The sequence below is a fragment of the Lynx rufus genome, unplaced genomic scaffold (genome assembly GCF_022079265.1).
Source record: "Lynx rufus isolate CCGP_SWC_20201006 ecotype Redwood Valley unplaced genomic scaffold, mLynRuf1.p SCAF_15, whole genome shotgun sequence".
Lineage (NCBI taxonomy): Eukaryota > Metazoa > Chordata > Mammalia > Carnivora > Felidae > Lynx > Lynx rufus.
The window spans coordinates 27080942-27093912 of NW_025814829.1; the positions used below are offsets into that span (position 1 = coordinate 27080942).

The 12971-nt window shown below is 33.1% G+C and overlaps 1 protein-coding gene across 2 annotated transcripts in view; it reads left to right on the forward strand.

Annotated features, from left to right (window-relative positions):
• Window positions 1-12971, forward strand: part of DENND1B (DENN domain containing 1B) — a 259204-nt gene that overhangs the window by 163923 nt on the left and 82310 nt on the right. For both annotated transcript variants that reach the window (XM_047076725.1, XM_047076726.1), the window contains one exon: window positions 2676-2777. In XM_047076725.1, coding sequence (XP_046932681.1) covers window positions 2676-2777 — 102 coding nt within the window. The remainder of the gene's footprint in view (window positions 1-2675; window positions 2778-12971) is intronic.

Here is a 12971-nt window from a genome sequence, read left to right on the forward strand (position 1 = left end):
GCAATTACAATGAATTTTTTTTTTTTAGGAAGAATCAACGTATTCCCTATTCTCTCTCTTTGTCAAGACAGTTTTGACATACGTTTTAGAAAGACTTCTAAACATAATTGTTCAAAGATGTGAAACTAATATCCTTTAAATCTTTCTTTTAATTATTTTTATGTAGTCATGACTGTAAGATGGCTGGAAATCTCTTTTTTAAAATGTAAATTTGCTTCCAAAATAAAGGATAAGGACATTTTGTTCTCCCTGAAAATTAGACTTTAGGGTTGAACTCAAAGGTCTGTAAATGATGGAGGAGCAAGTCAGTAGAGGCTCCAAGTGTGAGCATTGCATTATGTGTTTTAATATACACAAAAGATTCTAAATAAAATGTTGGCTCCATTTTGCAGGAACATGTGATTGCTGACACCGGGTCATTTCCTTGCATTATCGTACACGATACAATAGTCACATTTGTAGTCACATTGCATGGAAGGCTTATATAGAGAGGATGTGAGAGAAAGACTTAACCAACCTTAATACCTTACTCTTATCCTTAATAACACTTTCAGTCTCTGTCCTAATATTATTTTCTTATTTTTGAAGAAAAAGTCATTTTCCTTTTTCTCTTTCCTGAGCCAAGCAAGCTTACAAACATTATGAGATATAATAATCTGAGACAGAGAAAATGTTATCATTTTATATGCTGTATGAATTTTTATTCCTATTTAGAAAATAGTTAAAGCCTGACTTGGAAGGAAACAAAGATAAAAAAGTGACATTAATCCAAATAAAAAAATTTTAATTACATACTATTTTTCCCTCTTTGCTAATGTAGAATTGTTCTCATTTTAGTGCATCTCAGTGTGTTGATTTATTGAAATTAATACATTTTCCATTCTTATTGAATGGTCCCTTGGACAGAATTTAATATTCAGCTATTATCAGACATTTTTAAACGAAGGGCAAGTTGGAAAAAAGTATACATTTCATGCAGAATTTAGCATTAGTGTCATAGCAAAACATTTAGGTGTCACATAACCATTATTCCAGGCTATTTAGAGAAACTCATTTCATCCTTTAACAAATACACTAGGTTTCTGGATTAACTTTATAGTTTCTGTTAAAGGGAACAACTTAGAATTGAAGGTGAAAATCAAAATTATGACATACTTTTTCCACTCGAACACCATTGATATAAATGTATTGTTGCTTATAAAATAGGCTATTTTTGTAGTTATGCTGTAGTTAATTTATAAATAACTACATATTTATGTATGTGAGCCTTTTTTACATTTATGTATACATATGGAAAGGAAAAGAAATGAGTTTATTTATAAATGTTTTGGTGAGAGTGTCACTATTGTAGGTGGTTCTCTGTTAATTTCCAAGAAACAGCCATCCTCGGACTCTTATTTTGGAATAATTACAATGTCTTTTACAAGATAGATTTTTGCTATCATATATCCCCCTGAGAATCCATATTCTACACAGACATTATTGCTTTCTTAACACATACAAATTCCCTACTCTAGACTACCATTTCCCTAGCAAATTTAACATTCTACCTACTATGCAGAGGTTTGAAGTTCTAAATGGATCAGAGAAATTTCATTCTTGAATAACTTAAAACAAAAAAAAATTGGGTTGGCCAATTTAAAATGTAAGGTATTTAATAATTCTCAAAAATAGCTCTTATTCTATAATGTCATTTAAAAAATACTACACTGAAATTAATTGACTTATCTCTAGTTGACTTATACAATTATGGAATTCTGAGGTGATATATTTCATTAATGAGCACCTAATTTTTTTGCATCAAAAAATAATGCTATATTTGCTATCATTTAAATAAGGCGAATAGAATTATATGATTTGTTTAGGTATACATAGTAGTCTAAATAGGGAAAATAAACCTTAAGTATTTCCTTTCTTTAAGGATGAAAAATTTGATGAAATTCTAATTTACTGTCATTAGTCCACATATTGAGATAATTTGACCATTTAACTAAGCTGTCAAACAGATAAGACAAGTCAAATAATCTGATAGGCTATTAAATTTCATCTTTTATATTAAATTCATGTATAAATAATGCAACAATTCCTTATTACCGCTCTCTTTATCATTTTTCTTATTCAACTTACAGTCCTCATAAACAGCTTATACTGAATTGGTATGGAAGTACAGAGAAAATGTTTATTAATTTAAAATTTAGTTTACAGTAGTCATGATTTTTGGCTTATGTTAGCCCTATAATGTGATTTTTGCTAAAAATAGGTGTAGAACTGGCCACAAGTTCCTGTATCATTGGACAGAAATTCAGTTGATAAGTTTTTAAAGGATGTAAGTTTTTCTGGTTTAATATAGCCGTTCCGATTTTGTGAGTTTTTGTTACAATATCTCTTTGGTAGTTAAATTACATTTAATATCTCCAAACTAAATCAATGTGTTTAGATGACCAAACATTCTGTTCTAAGGATTTTTTTAATCCAATCTTTTTGAATGGTTGTAGACAAACTTTCTTTCTTATAAGGCAAAGTTTTTTTATATGTTCTTAAAATATAGGATTTTTCTTTTTTATCCCCCAAGGCTAATTGTCATCAAGATAATTTTCTCTACATTTCTAAGTTCATTATAGTTTTGGAAGGAAAATATACTAAGATGTTTATTTGTACTTGTGTTTTTTAAACAGAGAGTGAAAAATAAATCATTGGAGGATGTGGTTATGTTAAATGTTGACACAAACACTTTAGAATCACCATTTAATGACTTGAACAACCTACCAAGTGATGTGGTAAGTCTAAAGGTTATTTTGTGGTGAACACATTATCTGTCTATCTATCTATCTATCTATCTATCTATCTATTTTCTCCTGGACCCTTGAATTACAAAGAGTTATTTTTCCCAGGTTTTTTTTTTTTTTATCTGAAATAAAAGGACTGCGTATGTGCATGGGTGTGAGAGGAATCAGTGTAGATTCTATATTTAATATTTTTACCTTTTGGCAGTTGAGGAGATGTTGAATGGAACATCATATTCCTATTGTAAAAGTAGGATCATAATTAAAAAGCTAGATGCATTCATTAGGCAGAGTTTCTTTAAACGTAAGTCTCTTCATCTCATCTTAATCATTATATTACAAAGTAGGCATTTCTGTCTGCCTAGTGGCATGTCTTGCAAAAGAATGAGAGAGTTTTTGAAGGCAAGAAGAAGAAGGGGGCCAATTATCGGCTTTTGCTTCCCTGCCACCTGCCAGTGCTTTTCCTTTTAATTAATGATCTGATGGCACTGGTCAATATAATAAGAAATGCTTGTACAGTTGGGGTCAGAAAATTCTGGCTTTGATCTCCCTCAACTTTCTGAAACATTTATTTGTTTTCTCTAAATTATTTCAGTTTTATTTTAATCTTTTCTATCCTGCTGAGGGCCGCAAGAATGAAAACCTACACTGTTTGTCATTTGCTTTGGCAGAGCAAAGACTGCTTACTTAGAATTCTATTTGTAAATTAAACTGCAAACCCAGTTTGTCATAAAAGACATCTGATCCTTTTGAAATGACGAAAACTGTCTTTTGTCTGTAAAGGCTGATAAATTAAGTGCCAGTTCTCTTCTGCTCTTTGATCTTGCAGAGGGTTTGTGTGTGTGTGCATGTGTGTGTCTGCAGCTTATAATAGGATATACTCTGTATTTCATGTTAAATAGTCTCCAAAAGTGCATTTTTGGCCTGCATATTCCTTAGAACAGGGCAAAATGCAGGCTAGTGCTGTTTCTGTATATATTTTAATGGCTATTTAAAAATATCTTTATAACATAGTTCTAAGTTAAAAATAACTCTCCTTTTTAAAAAAAATCCAGTTTTTTCAGGAATATTAAAATCCATAAATAAAAAAACCTTCATCATATATTTTTCTGCAGTATTGCAAGTACTTTGAAATCATTATTAGGGAGTTTGAAAAAGTGAATTTAAAAATTTCAAACTCAAAAAATACAGTAATACTAGCTTTGATTGTTTTTATGGCTAGTGATAGGAAAAATGTGATTTTAAAGTTAAAATCAGATTATCTATGCCCATAAATAACCTAAAATACTTGCTGACCTTGAAGCAAATTAAATTGAACTACTTTATCTTACTGTAGTAAAATTTATGCTATGTATGAACAAATCCAAACCCAGGCCAGTAAAGAATTATATTATCTTTTTAGCTCATTATAACTAGATTGCCTCATTATAAAAATTTTGCAGAAGCTGCTAGAAATGATTAGAGTTATTCATTTAGAAATCCATCAAAGAATTCTTCATTGGATAGAAAACTAATTATGATATAAAGCCCCAACTTTTATAAATATTTTCTTTACGTGCAATGCATTTCCACTGTTAATTCCCTAAGTAGAAAGGATTGTTTATAAAAAAAAAGAAGAAAAAGAAAAATGAGAAAGAAATCAGCTTTTTTTGTGTCATAAAAATTGTTATAGTCAGTTTCAGTGGTAGCTAATTTCATCTCTTTGAGAAAAGCAATTTTTAATAGTAATTTTTTTTGGTGGGTGGTTCTTTTTTAATTGAGAAGTGCTACTTTCCCAGTAGAATTAGTTTGATACCAAGACATTTATTTTAAAATATGACGAAGTTTAACAGTTCCACAAAATATAAAAGCCTAAATATGTGAAATGACAGGAGGGACCATCTCATTGCTCGTTTTATAAGGAACAGTTAACTGTACGTAACTGAAGTAAAAAAAATCTTAAAAAAGAACTCTGCAAAGTGATGTAGATATAACTATACGTATACTTGAGATTAAGGGTCCGAGACTTACAGACAGGTTTGAACAACGAATAAGTGGATACAGCTCTGGGGTGGAACCAGGGCCATCTACTGAAAGTATGAGTTATTTTAAAGTTATAGTCATTTTCTACAAATACTTTAGGTGGTTGTTTGTTTAACCCCTCTCTAATAAATTTAGCTCTTTCTATCCATTTTCAAAAAGCTGTCTCTTGTAGTTTTACAGGAAATATGATAAAGTATCACATCATACTTTCTATAATTGTCAGTGTTTTAAATGAGATGTGTTAGAGTCACAAATGATCTTACTGAATTTTTTGTGTTGTGATCTGAATTAAGAGAAAATATTCTTGAATCCTGAAAAATACCCTGAAAAAATCCTGGTACTGTTTGATTATTTAATAAATTAACTCATATTTAAAAGGGGACCTTTTAAAATCATTCACCAAAGCATTTAAATTATACTTACAGGCTAGAGGACTTTCTATGCATGTGCACTCTATTATTGTGTCAGCCTGACCAGTGGTCTTGGCTGTTCAAAGGTCAGTGGTCACAGTTGTCCTGAATTACTAGTTCTTTTTTCCTGTGGACCCTCTGCTGTGTTGCATGCTGTAATCTTCTTAATGGCTTCATTCCAATATTCACACATAATATTTTAGATTTATTGACTGTTAGAAATACTACCATGCCAGTAGCAGTTCCGCTACTCTTAAGGTATTTAAAATTGGAAAAATAAATCAGGGCAAAGCTTTCAGGAATCCTTTGTTTTCCTTAAGGGAAGGGAAAAAACTCTCTTCCTGTCTTCTGACAAGAACACTTGTTTTTCGATTTCATCATTTCACTATAGATTTGGATCATTAAAAGAAAAAAAAACACAAACTTTATTGAGAGTGATTTTAACGATATTGATTATTACATGGAATATCTTAAAAGCAGTAGACCCATTAAAATATACTTTTGTAGTTTTCTGTCTGAATACATTGTGATTTTACTTTTAGTGGCTATGTCAACTGTAGATACCTTCAAACGTGTAGGTTGAGTGTCTTGAAATAAAAAATAAATTTGAGGGCTATGTAATAATATCAATTGAATTTAGTGTTATCACGTTATGTTTTTAACTGTGGGGAAAATGAAACAGTTGAATTAAATACAACATTTGAAATTTCAAGTGATGAATTCTTTTTAATTTTAGAAAATTTACCATTGAGACTCCTTCATTCCAAATATATACACAAATTTTGTTTCAATCACGTAATAGTTTGAAATGCTGTATTCTATGGTATTACTGCTCATTTTAATTTTTATCATCATTAATATTTTTAAAAGTAATTTGGGGAATTCTTAACTATTTCAAAAATAAATAGGACAACTCACTTCTTAGAAAATTAAGCTAATTAGAATTATAATGACATTTAGGAGATCTCTTTGTGAAAAAATTAAATTAAAACAATTACAAACTCTTATAGATGAAAGCAGGTTAGAACTGACATCTGAAAAAGTTACATGCACTAAAATACCCATTACTAGGAAGTGAATTTTTATCTTTGTTGCTTTATTGTCTTTAAATAATTTTAACTGATTAGGTTTTAAATACTATACTCTCAGGTCAGTATACTTATCCCTATTTTAGATAAGAAAATGAAGACACAAAGTATACTGTTAACAGTATTTCTGCAGCGTTAGTTCATATTATAGGTTCATCCTCTCACACTTAGACCATGGTCCCTTTCGTATAAACATTCATCCTCTCAAATACTAGACCGTGGTCCTTTCGTATAAACATGATATACAGCGTAATGAGTAACTTCTGGAATTTACTGTAGAATCTTATTCTCTGTTCTAATCTTGCTTATGAAGTATCAGTGTGATCTATTTGATTTAAATCAGGGTTGTTAACACTTTAAAAAACTTACTTTCATCTTATATGGAACACTACTGGAAAATTATTTTTTTATTTTCTATTATGAGAGTATATAGGAAATATACACTTCAGCATTATTGTACAATTCACCATAGACCCTGGTATGTTACAGGATAGCAACATTTAGTATAAAGCGTATTTAATTACTAAAATTTTGAAAATACTTTATTATAAATGGAGTCATCTAAAATACTGTGCATCTTATAGTGACGCTTTCAAGTATCATGTGAAGGAATAGGTTAATGGTTTTATTGTGCAATGAAAAGACACAAATTGCTCTGAATCGCCAAAAATCATTAAAAGCCTAAACTTAAGGAAATACCCCAAAACTCCAACTTTAAGAAAACATTTAAGATATCTACATTCGAGTGAGTTAATTTAGGAAAAATTTGGAAAAGAATTGGCTATTTCAGAGAATTTTTAAAATCAGCCTTTTTAAAAAAAAATGAAAGTATAGAAACCAATTTAACTCTTGCAACTGTGTGAATAGCTAATAGATACGTTTAATTTGTTGGATATTTCCTCTAACCTAACATGAAGGTTTAATATGTTGAATTGTCATAATATATGTTAAAAAGAAAAGACCCCAGAGAATATTATATTAGTTCCAGGTTTGCCACAGCTCTGCTGTAATTCTTATCATGTTTAACAGTAAATAAATTCCCCAGCAAAATTCTAGAGTGGCAAGGTTAGAAAGATAACCCGATTTCATTCAGGTTCTAGAGTAACTTAGACAACGTTTTTGTTGTTGTTGTTGTTTTGTTTTGTTTTTGTTTTTGTTTCTTTTTTTTAGTTTAATAGAGTAGACTTCCAGAGACAAATACTGCTTTCAGTTTCCCCCTGGAGAAATGCAGTCATACTCCCCTCAGTCTTCAGCTGTTAGAATTCAGGCACCTAGATGTGCATTGCCCCCACCACACAGCCTAGTGCAGAGCTTTGTAAATAGTAGGCATTTGGTAAATGATGGGTGAAGGGAACCATAATTGCTTTTCTTTCATCTTTTGTTATAAAAGTTGCTTTTAAAATCCCTGTTTAGAGTTACGCAGAACATTTTACAAGGATATTTTCATCTGACTTTCATAGTAATGAGAAGAAGAAACGTGGGTGTGTGTTTAATATACACTTCTGTGGCTATGAGCGTGAGTCAGTTTGGCTCCCGGGAAAGGGGGACCGTGTGGTGATGGCGGTCACTGTACCTGACTTTGGGTGTCGGTGGAAACTTACTCTTCCTTTAAATAATTATTTTCAGAGACATGATTTTTTTTATACCAAGTTTTTTGTTGCTGTTGTTTGTAAGTAAACTACAGATTTTGCGATTTTTCCTACTGTTTTCTTGGTGTATATTTTTTTAAATCTAAAATGTAAATATGAAAGCAAAACAAAATGAAAAATAAAACTCAAAACCTTAATTAACCACGCTTCTAAACTTGTAAAAGGTCTTTGTTGTTTTCTCCCAGCTGAGTAAGAGCATCTGTCCCTCCCACTGCAGTGATCCAGGCTTTAGCAGCTCCCTCCTTGTGTCTCTGTACTTTTGCCATTTTAAAGTTGATTTATAGTTTGTTACTCTTAGTGATTTTAAGTGCTTATGAAGTTCCTTGGCTTTCTCATGGGTTTTCATTTCCATCTAAATTACCTAGCCTTTCTCCAAATGTCTTTTTTTTTCCTGTATCATCTTAATAGCATGCTTCTCTCTCTTCCTACTGCTAAGGCGTAAATACATACATCATACATATACATATATATGTATATACACATATGTATGTATTTAAATGTAAAAGCCTTGATTTTGGCTTTAAAAATAATTTCCAATTTGTTTCTAGTTCTTTAAGTTCTTGACTTTTCCGTATACAAGACTTTTCATGTATATGATATTGTGAGTACTGTTACAAAAGTGATTCTGAAATCTTGCTGATATCATAATGACTTGGTGAACTTTTAAATGAATTATGTTCCTGGACCCCATCACAGATCTTCTGATCCTGTTAACTAGAGATATTAATGTATAAGTGTGACAGGTGGCTAATGTATTTATTCATTCATTCAGTTAGTCATTCATTCAGATATTTATCGAGCACCTACCATATGCCTGTATTATGCTAGGAGCTGAGTGAACAGGAAGACATAATACACGGCTCTCATGGAACTTGCATTCCATTCATCAGAACCCAACCATGTGGCCACACGAAGTCAGGAGGGATGTTGGAAAGTAGCTGGGTCAACGTAGCTAGGTTGAGCTAGCTAGCACCAGTCGAAATTTAGGATTTCTCTTACCAAAGAAAGAGACAGTGGCTGTTGGTGGACTGACCATCATCTCCACCATAAGTACACTGAACAAACTGATTTTAGCCTGAGACTTCATTCTTACCAGTCTAAACACTCAGATCAGCTGTTTGTGGTGCAGTCAAGCTCAACATGCCAAAACATCAGTTTCCATAATTGTCCTCAATGAGGAGTATGAGTAAGCCATGCAAAGTAGGAGGAGGAAGAATAGCATGTACAAAGGCTCTGCTGTGAGGACGAGGTTGGCAAACCCAAGAAATGGAAAGAAGTCTTGTGTAGCTGTAATGAGATGAGCAAAAAAAGAGAATGAGGTGAGGTTGTGGAGATAGGAAGTGTGATCCTAAAAGATCTGTAGTTCTTGTTAAGGACACTTGGACATTATTAGAAATTCATTGGAGATCTTTAGCAGAGGAATAGTGTGATCTGCTTCGACTTCTGAAGATATCATCTTGGGTTCTGGGGTCCTGAAGATTAATGAAACAGGAAGATCAGTTGAGGGGCCTTTTGCAGTAGTCTAGATAGAGATGCTAGTTTCTTGAACTTGATAGTGGCAGGGATTTCGAGAAAAGTGGATGGATTTGAAGTCTCCATCAGTGGTCTAACAGGGCTTGGTGATGCATTGCATGTGGGAGGTGAGAAAGGGTGAAGTGTTGAGGACGTGCAAGATTCCTTTTTGGGTAACTAGATGAGTGGAAATGGCATTGATATTAGAGACACTGGCGTGACATTGGGCTTGATGGGGGGATAAGAGCAGTTTGTCTTACTATTGTCTTACGATTGTCTTACTTACTTACATTGTCTTACTATTATAATGGCCTCTGAAAGGAAAATAGTTCTAGCTACCCCTTTATTAACTAGGTTTTGAGAGGTAATTTCAGCATACACAGAGACAATGTAATGATACACTCTGCAAGTGTATCCTATGCTTTTCATTTGATCAATGTTAAAAGTGACCATTTTAATCCTCGAGTAGAAGCTTGCTAGAAAATTATATTAAGAGGGTAGGGTTCGTTTTGTTTCTAAAAAAAAAACCCTGCACATTAGAAAGATGAAGGAAGTGTGGGGATTTAATATCTGATTCATATGATAACCATAACATGTTTTAAGGGAGAATAAAACGTTTTATCTTTGTAGCTTTTTTCTAAAGCAGGTAACTACTGGAAGCTCTAACTTTTCTAAATGTGTGTGGATTCTCGAGTGCAGCGTAGTTACATAAAAGGAGGTATTTAAAAACATCAGAGGCACATTTCAGAGCTGTGGAGGTTATCTAAATATTATTTCCAGACATTTGTATTTACCTTCTGTTGTTCTTTACCCTGATGTTTATCTTTGTGATCCTAAAAGGCAAAATTAAAATTTCTAGGTGTAGGGGTTAATTTCTGTTTCCTGAAAGGACACATCTAAAAGTCAAGAGAAAAATCTGTCACTTCTCTGAAAACTCAGCTCCTTTAATATGCTCTCCCTTCCTAACTCCCGGTTGGCATAATTACTTCATTACTCAGACTGTGTGCACGTGTCCTGCACTCTTTTAATTTATACCTGTTTGTTATGTTTACTCATGTAATTCCTTCCTTTTATTCATAGTCACTTTAGTGTTAAGAGGGTAAAAGTGGAGAATTGGTGGTAATATTATTCATGTGGCAGTGAACTCCCACTGTGCCAAACCCAGGTTATAATTCCTCCCGTGGATGGCTGCTTAGAAGTATGAATTCTCACTGTATGAAAGGAATCTAAACATTTGATAAGAGCAATGAGATGCTGTTTATTCCTGAAGCTCTTTTCACTGCTTAACTTTTTTTTTTTTTGGCCTAATATAATACCTAATTAGACTTACAAAGATAATTTATTTACAGATTGAAGAATGTCATAAGAAAATCAGATGTCAGTTTTGAAGTAGTCTTTAGCCTTTGGAGGCTTGCTTACTCTCTTAAGAATATAAAGGGAAAATAATTGATACTTTTTCCATGTCACATAATGGGATTGTGTGATACTAGCCATGTGACTAAAGTTCTAAATGCTCTCCTGAGGTCAGAGTTCTATATGAGTATAAACTTTAGGATTTTAGGGGGAAAATGTACATTTATTTCCCAACTAAACTTAGAAGCTTGGAAGTTAAAGCAGAAAACGTTGTTTCCCAGACCAAATATTGAAAAAGTACAGAAGAGACATCACCGTTTTTATAGATAAAAACTGCTAAAAGCTACTTAGCACTGCAGAGGGCACTGGTAACTGGTGATAATTTACTCCAGTGATCTAAAGGACAGGGAAACAGCAAGGTTGGCACAGTCATCTCATATTAGAGTCATATCTTTCTGTCTAAAACTGACTTGAAAAAGTATTTCATTTTTACAGGCTATTTTTGAGCATTTATTTGTGCATCCAGAAACCCTTAACTCACCTGCCCTCTTGGTCTCTGAAAAACAGGAACAACTTCAGATCTACTTACTGATAGACCCCTCTGAGAGCAGGTCAAGAAAAACCTCCTTATGCAGTTTGTAAAGGTTGAAATAGTGTAGAAATAGGCAAAGGAACAATGTAGTCATATTTCTGGCCAGGTAACTAGTCTCATGTGTCTATGAAATTAGATAGTATGCCCATGTAGAATAGCACTTTTCAATAGAAATGTGAGCCACATGCACAATTTTCACTTTTCTGGTAGCCATGTTAAAAAGTAAAAAAAAAAAAAAAAAAAAAGAAAAAGTGAAATTAATTTTAATGTATTTTATTTAGCCAAATATTCAAAATATTGTTTCATTCTGTAGTCAATATGAAAATTATTAATGGGGTATTTTACATTTGGGGGAATAATAAATCTTCAAAGTTAAGTTTATATTTTACACTCATAGCAAATCCCAATTTGGACTAGTCCCATTTCAAGTGCTTATGTGTCTAAAAGGCTGCTATATTGGACAGAGCATTTCTAGAACAAGTGTTTCTTTTTTCTTTCCTATTTTCTTTTTTTAATGTTTATTTATTTTTGAGACAGAGAGAGACAGAGCATGAACGGGGGGAGGGGTAGAGAGAGAGGGAGACACAGAATCGGAAGCAGGCTCCAGGCTCCGAGCCATCAGCCCAGAGCCCGACGCGGGGCTCGAACTCACGGACTGCGAGATCGTGACCTGAGCTGAAGTCGGACACTTAACCGACTGAGCCACCCAGGTGCCCCTCTTTCCTATTTTCTACAGAGCTCCTGAGGGGGCTCAGAAAGTACACTGACTGATTTTGGAGGTGAAGACGGCATAATTATGGTTTGGTTAGGAAGGGCTTGTGGCAATGTGACAGATATTCTAACCAGCTTAAGCAGTACTGAAACAGTCAAGGACTTGGGGTCATGAAGGCTAAGTTATGGTTTGACTTGCCTCCGTTCTCTATAAGCATACATTATGATTGTCCTAAGAATACTGAATTTGTGGAGAACTGAAATGTCAACTTCATGTTTTGTAGAAAACTACACTCTGAGGAATTTTTTTTGCAAAGATATAAGTAAGGCATGACATGTTAAAATGTTTTTTTTTTTTTATTTTTGAAAGCAGAATTTTATTTTTTTAAGTATTTATTTATTTATTTATTTATTTATTTTGAGAGAGAGAAAGAGAGTATGCACAGGGGAGGGGCAGAGAGAGAAAGAGAGAGAATCCCAAGCAGGCTCCATGCTGTCAGTGTGGAGCCCAGTGCGTGGCTCGGACCCATGAACAATGAGATCATGACCAGAGATGAAATCAAGAGTTGGACACTTAACCAACTGAGCCACCCAGGCGCCCCTTGAAAGCAAAATTTAAAAACAACCCAACCATTTACTTTTTATAAAACATGGAAAGACATATTCCTTCCATCATAAGCCTTTGGGGGGGGGGGCAATTATTAAATACACGTATTTGCTAGTCATTCTCATTGGTTTTCTTTAAGGCATTTGAAGCTTAAAAAACTTACTACAAACTTTAGACAAAAGACATTAAGTCATAAGATTTGTTTTTGCATTGTTTAGCTATATTTATTGTTTGACTATGTGGG